The 18,244-nt window shown below is 41.3% G+C and overlaps 1 protein-coding gene across 1 annotated transcript; it reads right to left on the reverse strand.

The window, feature by feature from the left end:
- Window positions 1–1,561: 1,561 nt before the first annotated feature.
- LOC132392317 (potassium-transporting ATPase subunit beta-like) lies at window positions 1,562–16,521 on the reverse strand. Its single transcript, XM_059966139.1, has 7 exons — window positions 16,410–16,521; window positions 14,938–15,066; window positions 11,611–11,715; window positions 8,170–8,366; window positions 6,290–6,346; window positions 2,651–2,746; window positions 1,562–2,565 (listed from the first exon to the last, which is right to left on the reverse strand). The coding sequence occupies exons 1-7, from the start codon at window positions 16,519–16,521 to the stop codon at window positions 2,404–2,406; spliced, it is 858 nt and encodes a 285-aa protein (XP_059822122.1). The 3' UTR covers window positions 1,562–2,403.
- Between the last annotated feature and the right edge of the window lie 1,723 nt (window positions 16,522–18,244).

The following is an 18,244-nucleotide window of genomic DNA, read 5'->3' on the forward strand; positions in this document are numbered from 1 at the left end:
TGCAGAGGGGATTTATGACAATGTTGCCCAGACCCAAGGACTGAGTTATAAAAGAGTACAGCACAGGAAGAGGCCCTCCAGTCCACGATTATAGGAAGGGTGAGCAAGCTAGGGCTTCATTCACCAGAGTATAGGAGAGTGAGGAATGCTCTTATAGAGCTGCATTGAAACGAGGGCATAGAGGGGGGTCTTTTTGCCAGAGTTGGAAAATCAAAAACTAGAGGGCATACATTTAGGGACAGGGGAGAGAGATTTAATAAGAAACTAAGGGGTAATGTTTTCACCCAAAGGGTGGGCCATATATGAAACAAGCTGCCAGAGGAGGTGTTTGAAGCAGGTACATTAACAACATTTAAAAGACACTTGGACAGGTGCATGCATTGGAAAGATTTAGAAGGATACGGGCCAAATGCAGGCAAATGGGATTAGTTTAGATGGGAACCTTGCTTGAAATGGCCCAGTGTGGAAGGCATGAACTTAGCTGAAAGAGAATGAGGAGACAGAAATGAGAAGCAAACCGATTATGTGGTGGCATTAGGACAGAATTTGTCTCAGCTGAACAGGAGAGGACTGCTGTTGTCAACAACATGGCCAATGGTGACAAACTGACCAGCTCCTCACCCTTGACATGAACATTGTGGAAACAGACGGTTTGCACCAGAGGACAGAAGCCAGAGTATATCTCTGTGTTTCAGGATGATCATGGATTAGTGAGCACCTTTGAAAGATGGTAACAATATTGCCTCACATGGTCCACCAGATTGGACGACTAAATTCAATACCTCTTCTCTTCCATAACAATTGGAGTCAGTACCTGACATGCCAGGTTGAATAAAAGCAATTATTTTAATGCAAGCAAGAACATGAAACATGTATCAAATTATACTGATGGGTAGCTGCAGAAATATCCTGGCAAATGGAAAGCTAAGGCTTGAGCATATTTTGAAACAGATGTAAATGTAAATGAACTGGTTGCTTTAAGAGGAGAAAAGGAAATGGAATTTGGAGGGGATAGGCTATAGATAGAGAAAACATGACCGTGTTTAACGGAGATGTGTTGGTCAGGTGATACTGTTGAAATATTCCCCAAAAAACTCATGGGTAACAAGGACCTGGCTCATGAGTGAAGGAAGGAAGATATGGAACGAGCCAATCAACCAACAAGACCAGAAAGGGATGCAGAGTGTTGGGTAGGATGGAGTGGCAGAATTAATGGAGAGTTCAATGGGGGTAAAAGTAAGGAGGTAGCACTGTGTTCTCTGTTAGGCCTTTACGAGTATGACAAGAAGGCACAGAATGAACTTTAACGCTTACCTCACCAAGAGTGGCAGAAAGGCAGCACAATACAGGCTTTGCATGAAAATGACCTGGATACTTATTAAATGGAATGGGAAAAGATGTAAGAGCAGTGGTTTCCCACATTAATGGTGCCGTTTAAATTTAGTTTCACCAGTCATAAACAGGCACATGAGCTGAGTGAATCCCTTCAATGCTAGTTCTCTAAATCAGTAAGAAATGACTAATAGTTAAAACAACAGCCACAGAAGTACTAAATGGGGTGGACAATTCTTTATGGAAATATGAGACAGCAGATGCTGAAACAACAAGCTATTTGGAGGAATTCAGTGGGTTGAAGAACGTTGGAATGATGTAGGGTTTCCACCTGAAACTTTGAAGATTCCTTTTGCTTCACAGATGCTGCTCGACTTGCTGAATTCCTCTGGCATATTGTTTGTTACAGCTAATTCTTTACTACTTGAGAGATTCAGTAATAGGGGATGTAAAGGGAAATAGTCAAGCAAACTAAAAAGCGATGATATTTACGTCAGAAGAGGAACTAAAAGCTGGTCCTAGGGAGGTGGGAAGGTGAAAGGGAGAAAGGGGTGGAAAAGAGGATGCTGAATGGAGAGCTGGACGATGTGAGTGATGGAAGAACGACAGAGAGGGTGGAAGAAGAAGGGAGGGACGAAGATGGAGAGTGAGGAAAGGGAGAAGTTGGTAAGGAGGGCAGGCACTGGGGTACGGACAGGTGAATGGAGAAGGAAAATTAAAAGGCATACAGTTAGGAGGAGACGTAGTAGGAAAGGAAGAGGGCCTGTGTGAGGTTTATTTAAAAATAATATCCACCACAGTGTCACTGGCGGGATTAACAGCCCTGCAGTTAAATACTGACCTCTTATAATAGGGATTTGCCAATGATAATCCAGACCACTAAGCACATTCAATAATCATCATGGTTATACAGATCAGGTGCCGAAGAATACATCATAGATAGAAGTGAAGATGTAATGCTCTAAAGGAAATCTCTAAAACGTTGTCTAAAAACTTGTCCAGAATGCAGAATGGTATAAATATATACAAAACACATTCACATCACCCAAGACTTCCCCCTTTAGATCACGTTCATTTTTTGATATCCAGTGTGAAGATCACTCGTCCTTCGAATCTTTCATAGGGGTTATCACTGATCATTCCTGGTGCATTAATCTTACACTGAATTTCAAACATCCTGTTCCTTTTCAGCGTCAGGAATTTTACTGCCACCAGTGGATTGATGTAGGTTGGCTGGAGAAAGACAAGAATTATTCCAGGACCTGGCAGTCAAAGTACCAAGAGTAATGCGTATCATAAACAGAACAAGGTTTCTTACCTGTGGAAGTCTGCCGTAGTAAGGGAAGTAAGACAAGTCAAAAGTGCCATTTTCAGGGTAAAATGCCATTTTTCCAATATTCTCAGGATAGGCATGCTGTATTTCAAAACAGAAATCTAACATTTATTGATTTCTATTATAAATAAATGTTTATTATTGTCACATGTACCAAGATATAGTGAAGAACTTGGTTTTTGCACGCCATTTATACAGATCATTTCACCACTTCAGTACAAGGAAAAAGCAATAACAGAACACAGAATAGTGGAGGTGGTTTATTGTGGTCACATGTACTGAGATGCACATTTGTCCTGCAGACTGTTCATTCAGATTAAAACAGGTAGGACAAGGCTGAACAGAGAATGCAGAATAAAGTGCAACAGTCTCAGAGACGGTGTGGTGCAGCTAGACAATAAGGTGCAAGGCCATGATGAGGTAACTTGTGAGGGCCAAAGAGTGAATCTTATGGTACAAGGAGTCCATCTTTATTTATTTATCAAGATATGGCACAAATTAGGCCCTTCTGGCCCTTTGAGCCAGGCCGCCCAGCAACCCTGGATTTAATCCTTGCCTAATCACAGGACAATTTACAATGATCAATTAACCCACCATCTTTGGATTGTGGGAGGAAACTGGAGCACCCGGAGGAAATGCACACAGTTACAGGGCAAACATCCAAACTCCTTACAGACAGCAGGTGGTCACACAAGATGGTTATAATTTGAAAAAGGAGGGAACAAGAGCTTCTGGATTTACTGTTACTTAAATAATTGGGTACCCTTTGAAATATAAGCGTTTCCAGTTTTAAATTGCTCACGTAGAGAGACAGTTTGACCATTTGGAGTGTTCAAGACCAGTGAAGTAGCTCAAACATGAGAAAAAGCTGGAATCTTTACTCATAACACCATTTGGAGGCTTTGCTCTCATAACACCAAATGGAGGCTTTAATCTCATAACACCAAGACACAAGACATTGACTGATAAGTGGCATTTACATTGGCACCACAAATGTGGCAGGAAATGACCAACTACAGGAGTGAGGTTAAATGTCTGACAGAGTGGCGCAGCTGGTAGAACTGCCACCTTGCAGCTCCAGTGGCCCAGGTTAAATCCTGACCTTGGCTGCTGTCTGTGTGGAATCTGTGGCCTTGTATGTTCCCTCAGACGTGAGGTGAGGGTTGGTAGATTAAAAGATCACTCGAAATGTAGGTGAGTGATAGAATCTGGGGTGGGGGGGGGGGGAAGGATGGAAATGTGGGGAGAATAAAATGGGATTAGTGATGGATTAATGTGAATGGGTGACTGATGGTCAGCGTGGACTCAGTGGACTGCAGGGCCTGTTTCTCTAGAACTCTGATTTGAATGAAATGTGGGTTATGTGAAAGTGAGAGTAGGGGAAAATTGGCAGCAAAGGTGATTAAAATTTAATGCTCTATATGAGTATTTGAAAAATGACTTGCAGGGCTGCTTGATTTGAAGACTATTGTCTGTATTTTTTGTTTATTATTTCAGATTTACTCTTCAAGTAGTTTACTTGCTTTTTAAAAATTACCATTGTTGTGGTTGTAGAATTAGTGACAGGGTATGGCTTCTGACTGCATGCGTCCAATCACCAACAGAACGTTCCTGATTTCTTGTGGATAACACTCATCTCCAGAATTACCCACAATTGGCTCTAGCCTCAGAAAAATTGCCAGAGAGAAGGGTGAAATCAGTGGCTGGGGTCCAAACACAGTAAGTTAATGGTTAGTGCTAGCGAAGGACAAGGAAGGTTCCGATCATATGAATGTCTGGACAGACTGTAGAAACTCACTTGGTTTAATTTGCACAGAGTCATATAGTGCTGTCAATACTGATTTGCATTAATGTAACTGATCCCAATTTACCCTACTTACATTCACATTAACTGCCCCAGGATTCTTCCATTCAAACAGCAGTAACTTTATAATGGACAATATACCTTGCAAAATCTAAAATAGTTCAACAACTCTCTATATATATTTACCCCATCTGCCTCTGCGTTGGAACAGCTACAGTAAAGCCAACGACAATACATGGCTTTCAGTCAAAGCTATGGAAAGTGTCAGAGGAATGGTGGACACATATTGTAACTCCTAATTTAAAAGCGAGAGCCTTCACATACACACATAAGGCAGTGGGGAAAGCTGATAGAACCTTTATGAAAAGATGTAATTAAAATGCTCCAGAAACTGAAAATAAAAGAAAGATTTCCAACAGGAAGAAGGCTTGACAATCCACATTTTAATTCTTTGAGGAATTAATAGAAAGGGCTAGTATAAGTACTGCATTAAAGTCTAAGGAACAGTCATAAAATCTTTGAAAGGACTCCATACTCCATAGAACATAGAACAATACTGCACAGTACAGGCCCTTCAGCCCACAATGTCGTGCCAACCCTTAAACCTTGCCTTCCATATAATCCTCCACCTTAAATTCCTCCATATACCTGTAGTAAAGGAGGCAGATATATTAAACTCGAAATATAAAAATAAGGTTGTACTGCTGAGGGTTTGTAAGGCATCGGTCAAACCACATTTGTGAGTAAATTTGGGCCCTGTATGTGAGAAAAGATATGCTGGTCCTGGAGAGGATCCAGAGGAGAATCATAAGTATGATTCTAGAAATGAGAGGCTTAACATATGGGGAATATTTCATGTCTCTGGGCCTGTACTCTATGGGGTTCAGAAGGATGAAGGGTATCTCATTGAAACCTGCTGAATACTGAAAATTCTGTCTAGCGTGAATGTGGAAAAGATATTCCCATTAGCAGGAGATCTAGGAACTGTGGGTACAGCCTCCAAATGTCCTTTGGAACGGAGCTGAGGAGAATTTCCTTTAGTCAAGCAGTAGTGAACCTGTGGAATTCATTGCCACAGAGGCCTGTGGACGTCACTGGGTACATTTAAGGCAGAGACTGACTCGTAAGGAAGCTGACAGTTATGGGGGGAAAGGAGGGAGAATAGGATTGAAAAAAAATCAGACATGATTGAATGGTGGAACAGACTTGTTGGGCAAAATGGCCTGATTCTGCTTTTGTAACTTGTGGTCCTTACTGAGTATTTCCTAAGAGCTCCTCTTGTGTTACTTTAACAGAAGTATGGCAGGGACGTTGCAGGACACTCAAGTAAGATTTCTGAGTAGAAAATGGGAGCATTTCCAAGGAAATAATAAAACCGTAAGACATAGGACCAAAATTAGTCCAGTCTGACATCAAGTCTGTTCCACAATTCCATCATGGGTGATTTATTATCCCTCTCAACCCCATTCTCCTGCCTTTTCCCTGTAACCTTTGACACCTTCACTATACCCAATGACTTGGCTTTCACAGTACCTATGGCAATGAATTCCACAGATTCACCACCCTCTGGTTAAAGAAATTCCTCCTTATCTCTGTTCTAATGGAATGTCCTTAAATTCTGTGGCGGTCTCCTCTGATCCTAGACTCCTCCACTACAGGAAACATCCTTTCCACATTCACTCTGTCTGGACCATTTGACAGGTTTCAATAAGATCCCCTTGAGAACCCCCTGATACAATAAATGAGATTATTGTTCCTGTAATTTATTAACCAACTCCACAACCCTCAGCAGAGGAGGCGTTATGTCTATTGACACTCACCAGAACAGCACAAGTTACATATGGGGCAGTTCCATTTCCAGGCAAGTAATTGATAATCTGAAATTCCAATAAAAATTTTAGTTAAAGATTCTTATCCCATGAAATTCAAGTTATCGATTGATTGCATAAAATTGCTCCTAACCCAGTTACTTTTTCTAGACAGTATCATCCATTGCTGAATCAACAGTGTTTGACCCTGTGTCAGCTTAGTAGTCTGCAGGCCAGTACTGCACTGACTGAAGTACATTGCTGGAGGTGAGGCAAGGCTCTCTATCCTCTCAAGAGGACATTATTTTTCAGAAGAACAGAGGAGCTCTCCCCAGTGTCCAGGCCACACAATATCCTGTAATCAATAAATGCACATGGTCTTTTTCCCAGGGAAGGACCAGAGGGCATACATTTAAGGTGAGAGATGAGGGGCAATTTCTTCAAATAGAGTGTAGGATGTATTGGATATGAGGTGCCAGAGGAAGTAGTTAAGGTAGGTACATTAACACATTTAAAAGGTATTTTGACAGGTACATGGTTAGCAAAGGTTTAGAATGCCTTGGGTCAAGTGCAGGCAAATGGGACTGGTTTAGATGAACATCCGGATAAGTACAGACCAGTGGAGTCGAAGGGCTTGTTCCTGTGTTGTATAATAATACCAATCAAAATAGATTTTCCAGTCATTGTTGCACAGATTGTAAGATTATTCCAACAGTGACAGCAATCTCACTGGCTCGGGATGAAAGGAGGTAACCTTCCAATGCTCTGGATATTCTCTGCCAGAGGGCCAGAGAATATTGCATGATGCTCCCCTTGTTTAAGAAAAGGAGGAAGGATAAGCAGATCCCTGTGGAAAGTAAAAAGTGATAGGGTCCTGTTGAATATGGCAAAAGTTGTGGAGAGTGATGAGCTGGATGCAGAGGCTTATGAGGAGGTAGGTAAGGACAAGAGGAACTATCCCTGTTATGGCTGCAGGAAGATGGGGTGAGGGTGGATGTCTGGGAAATGGAGGAGATGCAGATGAGGGCAGGATCAATGGTGAAGGGAAACTATAATTTGGAGGTCACTTCTGATGTTCTGGAAAGGAAAGCCTCACTCTGAGAACAAATGCGGCAGAGATGGAGGAATGACAGTTTTAACAGTGACAGGTGGCTATGAAAGTCAGTAGATTTATAAAATATATCAGTAGACAGTTAGTCCCCAGGTCTGGAAACAGTGAGATTGAGAAAGAAGAGACATGTGTCAGAAATGGACCCGGTGAATTTAAGGGCAGGATGGAAGTAGGAGGCAAAGTTGATGGAATTGACAAGCTCAACATGCGTGCATGAAGCAGCGCCAATGCAGTCATCAATGTAGTGGAGGAAGAATTGGGAGCATTACCAGGAAAGGCTTGGAACATAGACTGTTGTACATAGCCAATGAAAAGGCAGGCATTGCTGGGACCCATGCAGGTGTCAATGGCTATACTTTAGGCTTGGAGCAAGTGGAAGAAGCCAGAAGAGAAATTGCTGAGTATAAGAACCAGTTCGGCCAGATGGGGGAGGGTGGTGGTAGAGGGTAACTGGTTGGGTTTGTTGTCCAGAAAGAAGCAGAGAGTTTTAAGGCCTTCGGGATGGGCAAGAGAAGCACATAGGGACTGGACATTCATGCTGAAAATGAGACATTGTGAAAAAGAGCAGAGTGAAGATGAATCATGCAGCGCTCAAGGCAACATGGATAAACGTGCACCACAGAGGAATTTGCAAGGGATATTCATAAGGGATTAGAGCTGGAAACGGCAAATTGATCTGGTTCAGAGCTGATTCTCATTTGATGGGCTGAACGGCTTTCTTGGCCATAATCATTCCATAATGCTATTATTCCACCTTTTTGTTCTTTCTAAGCACACATACCCTGTTCATTCGGATTAAGATGCAAGGCTGACCAATCTTGTATCCAAAAGTAGGATCTTCCAGTCCAGAGCAGTTCTTCAGCATGTTTCGGATGAATCGGCAGGCAAACTTGGAATTAGGGCCATGTCCTCCCTGGAATGTATAGTTACCACTCGTGCAGTTGTGATTGACTTTTTCCTGGACTGATTCATTATAAGCTGGTAGGGAAAGACAGAAATCAGAGCTAGAGAGGGAAGCAATACAGTGCTCTGGAAATTCAGAATGGAATGAACAAAGTGCAAGTCCCCTCCTGCTACTGGAACAACATCAGATAGAACTTTGGCTGCAGGTCTTCTTGTGTGGAGGGATGAGGGTGCTTTCGAAACAAGAAGTCCCAGGGACAAATGGGTTCAAAGAAAGGTGTTGCATTTATAACCATATGACAATTACAGCACAGAAACAGGCCATCTTGGCCCTTTTAGTCCATGCCGAACGCTTATTCTCACCAAGTCCCACCTACCTGCACTCAGCCAATAACCCACCATTCCTTTCCTGTCCATATACCTATCCAATTTTTTTTTAAATGATGAAGTTGAACCTGCCTCTACCACTTCTACTGGAAGCTCATTCCACACAGGTACCACTCTCTGAGTAAAGAAATTCCCCCTCGTGTTACCCCTAAACTTTTGCCCCTTAACTCTTAACTCATGTCCTCTTGTTTGAATCTCCCCTACTCTCAATGGAAAAAGCTTATCCACATGTACTCGATCTATTCCCCTCATTATTTTAAATACCTCTATCAAGTCAGCCCTCAACCTTCTACGCTCCAAAGAATAAAGACCTAACTTGTTCAACCTTTCTCTGTAACTTAGGTGCTGGAACCAAGGTAGATCTCTTTTGTACTCTCTCTAATTTGTTGACATCTTTCCTATAATTTGGTGACCAGAACTGTACACAGTACTCCAAATTTGGCCTCACCAATGCCTTGTACAATTTTAGCATTACTTTGCAACTCCTATACTCAATGCTCTAATTTATAAAGGCCAGCATACCAAAAGCTTTCTTCACCACCCTATCCACATGAGGTTCCACCTTCAGGGAACTATGCACCATTATTCCTAGATCACTCTATTCTACTGCATTCCTCAATGCCCTACCATTTACCATGTATGTCCTATTTGGATTATTCCTACCAAAATGTAGCACCTCACACTTATCAGTATTAAACTCCATCTGCCATGGTTCAGCCCACTCTTCTAACTGGTCTAAATCTCTCTGCAAGCTTTGAAAACCTACTTCATTATCCACAACGCCACCTATCTTAGTATCATCTACATACTTACTAATCCAATTTACCATCCCATCACTCAGATCATTAATGTACATGACAAACAACATTGGACCCAGTACAGATTCCTGAGGCACACCACTAGTCACCGGCCTCCAACCTGACAAACAGTTATCCACCACTACTCTCTGGCATCTCCCATCCAGCCACTGTTGAATCCATTTTATATTAATACCTAACAATTGAACCTTCCTAACTAACCTTCCTTGTGGAACCTTGTCAAATGCCTTACTGAAGTCCATATAGACAACATCCACTGCTTTACCCTCATCAACTTTCCTAGTAACTTCTTCAAAAAATTCAATAAGATTGGTCAAACATGACCTTCCACGCACAAATCCATGTTGACTGCTCCTAATCAGACCCTGGTTATCCAGATAGTTATATATACCATCTCTAAGAATACTTTCCATTAATTTACCCACCACTGACATCAAACTTACAGGCTGATAATTGCTAGGTTTACTCTTAGAACCCATTTTATACAATGGAACCAATACACAAATCCTCCGGCACCATCCCCATTTTTAATGACATTTGAAGTATTTCTGTCAGAGCCCCTGCTATTTCTACACTAACAAGGTCCTAGGTAATATCCTGTCAGAATCCAGAGACTTATCCACTTTTATATATTTTTTTTAAAAAAAGCTCCAGTACTTCCTCTTCTTTAATCATCATAGTTTCCATAACTATTCTACTTGTTTCCCTTACCTTACACAATTCAATATCCTTCTCCTTAATGAATACCGATGAAAATAAATTGTTCAAAATCTCCCCCATCTCTTTTGGCTCCACACATAGCTGTCCACTCTGATTCTCTAAGGGACCAATTTTATCCCTCACTATCCTTTTGCTTTTAATATAACTCTAGGAACCCTTTGGATTTATTTTCGCCTTACTTGTCAAAGCAACCTCCTATCTTCTTTCAGCTTTTCTAATTTCTTTCTTAAGATTTGGATTCAGATTTCTTAAGATTCAGATTTATAATCCAAAAAGCAAAGTTAAACGAATTTTCGTTAGGTTCCCAGTTTATCAATTCAATGGCAATTGATGTTGAGGAATGGGATAAACTGAAAAGGGAATTTAATATTAATAGCAAACAAAAGACTTGAGGAATGGGACTAAAGAGCATGATTTTCCAGAATTGACAAGGATATAATCAGGTAAAAAGCCTTCAAGTCTGCTATTTGAACCTCAGCATTTATCATGGAGTGGTCAGAGGGCGCGGTGAGGATCTGCACTGGCCATGTCGGGGTGAATTGACTGTGTAGGAGAAGGGGGTTCTAACTGTTGGTGTCGGGAGTGTTGTCTAACTCTGAAGAGATTGTGGGGAGGAGTAACCCTGGAGGTGACCTAACTGGCGTGGTCTCTACAGAAATCAGTGAGAGCCAGTCTCTCTTGTCACCATCCTGTCTCCAATCTCCCCTCAGGGCAAGGAAACATCAGTAGTGTTTCCTCTCTGGATACATAATTGTCTTTAAACTTTACATTTCCCAGCTCCCAAGCATTTGTTTCTGCTCTAGCCCTGTGTTTTGTACCCAATTTTGTGGATGATTTATATAAATAAACTTGGAGCAGATTTGAGGTTGTTGGCACTTATGGTTCAGGAGGAGCTGAAAGACATACAAATTAAATTAGATCAGACACAGACAACAACATCAGACACAACAGATATTGACAGAGTGCTCCAAATGCAACAAGAGTGTGCCCATTTCAGAGAAGTTGCAATTAGGTAGGGCAGGAGGAAAAAGTGCATCACTCAAATCAGATTAAACCTGGAAGCCAAAGTAACTGATGAGGTCAGACTGGAGGAAGAGGGACTGATCAGCGGCTGTCAAGCTGATTGAGAACAGTGGGTGAAATAATTGGTGGGTATTAATAAAAGTCTGGATTTAAATATTACTCCAGGAATGTAATTCTCAAAGAATCTGAATATGTTTAGGTGTTGGCCAAACTAAGAGTCATTCAAGTCCCAATCAAGATTGAAATCAGTGTCATATCTTTCCCTCAAATGAAACAAAATTTAAATTAAATTAATCCTGATTTTTTTTAGATTACAAGTTGCATTTGCCCTGTAACAAAGTACGTAAGTGCTTGACTTTACCCACATCTACCTGAAAGGAAATGTTGAAGGTCATTGACGTAATGGTGCCAGGACTTTGGATCTGAGATATTAAAGGTGATCTTGAGATCTTTTGGTTGCGGTTGTATCGTCACACCTATAGCAGAGAACATGTGCAAATATAGACAATGTTCGCACAAGGACCAATAACCCATGAAGGAGAGAAATTTTCATACAAAGCTGCCAGCCCACAAAGAAAGCAAATTTTATTGTGAAAATTGTGTTAAAACTATTGCACACTTTTTTAAATTAATTGCTCAATGCAGCCTCTCTAAATCATTCTTGTAAACAGTAAAACAGTTTACTGTAAGGACACAGCTTAGATGTACCGAACACTCAATGCATCAAACACCATACTGGTGGGCAAAGCCAGGATGCAATGTCAATCCCCCTTTAGTACAACTCTCAACACCAATACGCAGGGCATTGCACCAAAACATGAAGCATTTCTTGGAGTACAGAGAATTATTATGATGAAATACTAAAGAGGTGTACATCAAGATGTAAAAGTCAGTAAGAGTTTTATTTAATTTAGCTTTGCTTTCAGTAACAAGTTTTAACAGCCACATACTGCAGCTAAGAGTGCCACAGCACAGGGGCTATTGTCTTACCAGTGTAGTGTTAATCTTAAAGTAGAACCCATATGTGAAGAGAACGTGCACACACACACACTGCCCCAGTAACTAATGGTGCTCTATGCAAAGCTTCACTGCCTTCTGCACTCTGAACCTGCCTCACTACTCACTGAGCTTCACAATTGAGCAGAACCTACCTCACAATTCACTAACCCCTGCTGCATCATTGTCATCAGTCCTCATCAGTAACTGCAGGGCTGGGGGATGAGAAGGAACGGAGGATGCAACATACAGAGGAGCTCTTTTGCCAGAAGGACTCATAGGCCACCCTATGATATTGTACTACATCTCCTCCCAGGAACCATTCATAACTTACACAGATCATGTCAAAAATGCAGCCACTAACCAAGTTCCCACATGGCAGAAGACGCCTGCAGCCCAGCAGCAGTTGACAAATCCATCTCACTGATCTCCCAAATACTTAATCCTAAGTACAAGTTGTGTAAATTGGGTGTTCGGAGTACCTGTGTTTATTAAATGCTTACTAGCACTCTCCAATTAACCACCACATCTAAAGAAATTACACAGCATACACAAAGGAAACGCAGTCTTGATATCCAGAGCACCATATAAATCACTAGAAAAATACACTCAATGGCCATTTTATTAGGAACCACCTGTATCTAATAAAGTGGCCACTGAGCATATGCTCATGGACTGCAGCCATCCACTTCAAGGTTAGATATGTTGTGTGTTCAGAGATGTTGCTCTGCACACCATTGTTGTAACGTGCTTATCTGAGTTACTCTTGCCTTCCTGTCAGTTTGAACCAGTCTGGCCATTCTCTGATTTATCTCAGTCACCAAGTGTCTACACCCCAACAACTGCCACTCACTGGATGTTTTATTTCAATGTTTTGCACTTTTTCTGTGAACTGTACAGACTGTTGTGCATGAAAATACCAGGATATCATCAATTTCTGAGATACTCAAAGTTCAAGGTCCATTTATTATCAAAGTATGTATATATTATAGAACCTTGAGATTAGTCACCTTACAGGCAGCCAAACAACAAAGAAACCACCCCATCTGGCACCAACAATCATTGCAATATAACAATCACAGCAGGGAAACGGGCCATCTTGGCCCTCCTAGTCCTATCAAAGTCTATCAAAGTCATTTAGATTGCATTCCTTCCCCATTCTGACCTTCAGACTATGTTTGCACTGAGCTGCTGCCACTTGATTGGCTGATTAGATATTTGAGGTGTACAGGTGTAGCTAATAAAGTGGCCAAGTAACAGTTAAGAACAATAGATTGGACCCCACACTGATGAATAAAATACCATACAGAATTGGAAATAACTAAGGTGGTGAAAATACATTAATTGCTACCTCAGTGAGCACTCAGGATACAGTCTGGGGGAAAATAACCATTACTATGACATTGCTATCACATGTGCTAGTGACAGCATTGTACGAATCCCTGCCCTCTACAAATAATTAGCCAGGGTTCACCGTGGAGATAAAGAGATGACTGATGCTGGACATACCCTTTGCTGGAGGAACTCAGTGTGTCAAGGAGCATCTGTGCTGGAGTGGGAGAACTCCCTTCTGCTCTAATTGATGGAGTGCACCTTTGCATCTCCTCTGTTTCTTGTACTTCCCTTCTCACCGCACCTTCCTTCTGACAGAACGGAGAAAGAGCTCCTCACGTACTCATCTTTTACCCCACGAGCCTCTACATCCAACATTTCCTCCCCACCAGCAGATGCTTCCAACCTTCACCCATTCCTCCACCCTACCTCGCTCTGTCTAATTTTTCCCTGTGTCTGCCTCCATCTATCATCAGCCTCTGTTTCACAACTCCAACTTCCCCCTCCCCTCCATGGTTCAACCTGCCTATCATCTTACACCTCTCCTTAATCCACCCAAGGCCCCTGTCTTACCACTGCCTTCTCCTCTTGATGTAGAGTCTTGATCCAAAATGACAACAATCCCTATAGCCTCCCCACAAATGCTGCTCAACCCATGGAGTTCCTCCATCAGACTGTTTGTTGCTGGATGCAGATAGGCTGCTTGAAATGACTGGCACGATCTGGGTTGAGACACAGGGTACTACTCAGCGCTGAGATGAGAGTCTCAGGGACACATGTTGCAAACCACCGGGTTCCGAGGGTTTCCTGTCACCTGCTGATGGAAGCAGTTGACCACCCCCACTTCTGACTGGCCAGGCAGCTCAGAGATGAACCACTCGTGTTCTCAGCCCACTGCCAATGGCCCACACTCATCATGCCAGCCAGTTTGTAGCCCTGATTCCCACATCCCAGCACTGAGCAACTTCTCCAGACCACTCCACCCCCACACCACGCTTGGTCAGGACTAGTGCTAGGGAGGGCAGATGCAAGATGAAGGAAGGGGTTTGTGCAAGGTTTCCGGCCCAAATCCCCATTACAACAATGCACAGGAATCCAGGGATGTGCCAGCAGTGGTGAGCGGGATTTATGCCAGATTCCCAGCACCCAATGGACATTTTTACTCTAGAGTGCCTAGCTGTATCTGGACTGGTGGAGCTAGAACATTATCAACAGTGCTCTGTGGGATACTGCTAACCTAGTTCCAGTCTACAAAAAAATATAATGTGCTCATGTAATATATAGCATAGATTTGTAAATTACTTGCTTCACCAAGAAGACTACTGTGAAGAGTGTATCAATAATTTCACAAGAGAGCCTTAGAACCTTACCTGGTGCTTTGAGTCTGTCTTGATAAGTTGGAGTGAATGGGTCTGTTGTGTACAACAGCACAAACAGGGACAGAGCAAACAGCGCACACATCACAACATAAAAGGCAGCATAATACAGGCTGATGAAAACTGGAAGTAAGCAGTGAGTGTTAGATAAAAATCTATGGAATAACAAACAGAACACAACACAGAAACGTGATAATCATCCCCACCAGATCAGGCTCTTCCCTTTCTTTCACCCCTAATTTAACCAGCATAGTCTTCAGATTGCCTCTGCAGAGATAAACCACCCTACTTTCAACGTTTTTCTGCTAATTTCCATTCTTTCTGGGATTCTAATAAGACTAGATACCTACCTCCTTTAATATTTTTAACATTAAAAGCAAAGGCTAGTTTTTATTTGAAAGGAAACTTTCCCTTCATTGATCTCATATACAATGTTTTATGACAAGCAGTTGCCCCATGAACAGAAGTAGTTTTTCGATGATATTAGAGGTTGACTCTAAACCACCTTAGTTCAAGAGCAAATAGAGGTGTACAATAAAGGGCCATGTCCACATATCCAATTTTTTTTAAAGCACTGATCTGAAATTAGCCACTAATTCATGTCAAGTAATTTGTTCTGCAGAAGTAATGGGAAGATGAACTTATCCAAAGGATTTTGGAGTAACACCAAATCCCATTAAAAATATATTGTACATTGCAGTGTCATTCTGCCACCAAATCTCATTGACTTCTTGCCCCATTGTCACCCTATAGTCCTGCTCAAAACTAATCCCACTGCCCTTCTCTTTCCACACAACTACAGAAATTCAGTACATGCTCCACATAATCTTATGTCAATTTAAAACTATTCTCACTGCCCTGCACTCTCCTCGTAACACCAGATCAACTCAAAGCTAATCCCACACATTCTCCCCATAGCCCTAAATCCTTTTAAAGCTGTTCCCACAGCCTCACTCTCTCTCTAAACAATCAGTCTAAAAGCACTCTTTCCCACAATCTATATCAATTTAGAGCTAATCCAATTTAACTACCCCATACTATCCACTTATCTTACATTGTGATTAATCACACTGCTCCACTCACTCTTTGACAATCAATTCCAAAGTGATCCAGTCCACTCTGAATCAATCCAAAATTAATCTTATTGTCCCACTTTCCCCATAGCCCTGAGTCAAGGCAAAACAAAACCCATCCTCTATTTACTGGATGAAATATCTCAATCCCTTCCTCATAGTCTAGTTTCCCATCCTGACAACCTTGTATGCCACAATTGTAATGACCTTTTACAAAGGAAGTCCAAAACAACATATACAAGTCATAGAAAGGTATACCTCAGAAGATCGCTATTCAATCCATGGTATAAATCCAACATTACAAATTCATCAACTACTCTTATGCTCTGTGCCATTAAAGAATTTTCTGCCTGAGTTCTTCTAAACACATGTTTATGTCACAATCTCTCCTACCCCAGTTTTTAGGTGTCCTCCCCATTAATTCTTTGGTTTCTGGATTCCAAACAAAGCGTCTGAAAGCCTCCATGCGCTGACCACAGGTCTTCTTTTCATTGAAGGTAGCCATTTTTCCCAAAGTGGTACAGTTCCAAATGGGGGAATGTCTAAGGTGTTGGAGAACTTGTGGAGACTTCAGGGGGATGGGGCACTGACTAATCCTTTTATAGTAGTGATGTCACAGCTTCAACCAATCACGTTAAGGATAGGGGTTAATGGCATTCCACAGATATCAGCACAGTTTAGATTAGTGCAAATTGATTAATAACTAATTGTGCGCACATGAAGCCACAGCCAGACTGTGCATTGAGTTCCTAATGTTTCTTTGACAGAGTGGCTGATAACTTAATCATGTTTGATGATTTTGAAGTAAACTCAACTTAATCAGTTGATCAGGTTGTTTCATTCTTACAAATGAAGGACAAATTAGGGGTGACAGGCACCCACTTGTATTTTCTATGATGCAACAGTTGCTATGGTAACCAGCCCAGAGCCACATCACCGTCAACCCCTTACGCAGGTTTACCCAAATCATGCAAGATAACCCATCTTCCTCCATCTACATCTAACCAGACCTTTGGGATCTGTAACAGCGAACCTGATCAACAGGCAGCTGGTCAGGTGTCCCCATTTACCTTTTTCCCAGAAGGTAATGGTGTCCTAAGCAGATAAACATACTTGAAGATTTAAAAGGAAGGGATCTGGCTTATCAAAAAGGTGCACAGGCATTCCAAAGAAAATATAATCAAACATTCCTGAAAATCTGCAGGGTTAGATGGACTTCCAAGGATTTAAACAAACCCATCAACTTTATAGATCTCTAGATACTGTACTGGGTTAAACAATGAATGAACCCTTAGACTGATCTTAGAATGGCACAACGTATGAACCTCTAGATTTTGCAGAATGTGTAGAAGTGGATTTGAGTTGGCAGATCAATATTTTTTTTCCTGTGGAAGCTTGTATGATGTATAGATCCAGGGTTGTGCTCCCAATGGGGTTTTTTTTTGTTTGTTTTTTTTTCAGTTAGTAGGGGTTTTTTTAGTTAGTAGGGGCTCTTTTTTTCCCCTTCTTTTTCTTTCAAAAAAATATTCTTAACACTTTATTTTCTCTTATTATTATTGATATATTGCTTAGCTTTGTTAATCAGTTATTTGCTAATTTAATTCTTTATTGTATATAATGACATATTGACTTAATGTATCTTTTTTATTAATCTTCAATAATAAATAATAAAAATATTTTTAAATGAAATAATGTGTAGACATTGAGATATTGTATTGGATGGTGCTAAGTAATGTATCAGTCTCAATTTTGGAAATTGTGCCTGTACTCTCAAGTCCAAGTCATTAAAATGTATTAAGGAAAGTGGTTTCTGAAATACATTTTCTCAGGAATTCCACCATAAACTCTGCCTTTCTGCGACAAAACAACCTATTGTGACTTAATCTGTCCATGCTGTCCTTTTACTCTGTGCCCTTCCACCTTGACATGCCACTTTATCAAATGCCTTTTGCACTTCCATATATGCCACATCAACTGTATTTTCTTCATTGGCCCTCTTCATCAACAAATTATTTAGCAATGAAACATGCCTTTAATAAATCCATGCTGACTTTCCATAATGAATCCAATGGCTGACAATTTTATCCTTGACTGAGAATTTTCCTCAATGTCAAGGTTAAACAGGCACTGCAGATCTCATCCTACATTGTTTTGGAATAAGGTGGTAACGTTTGCCATTTTCTCAAGCACCAGGCCTAAACCAGCCAACATTTGGGAGATTACGACCA

This window comes from Hypanus sabinus, chromosome 4 (assembly GCF_030144855.1).
Source record: "Hypanus sabinus isolate sHypSab1 chromosome 4, sHypSab1.hap1, whole genome shotgun sequence".
NCBI classification, from domain to species: Eukaryota; Metazoa; Chordata; class Chondrichthyes; order Myliobatiformes; family Dasyatidae; genus Hypanus; species Hypanus sabinus.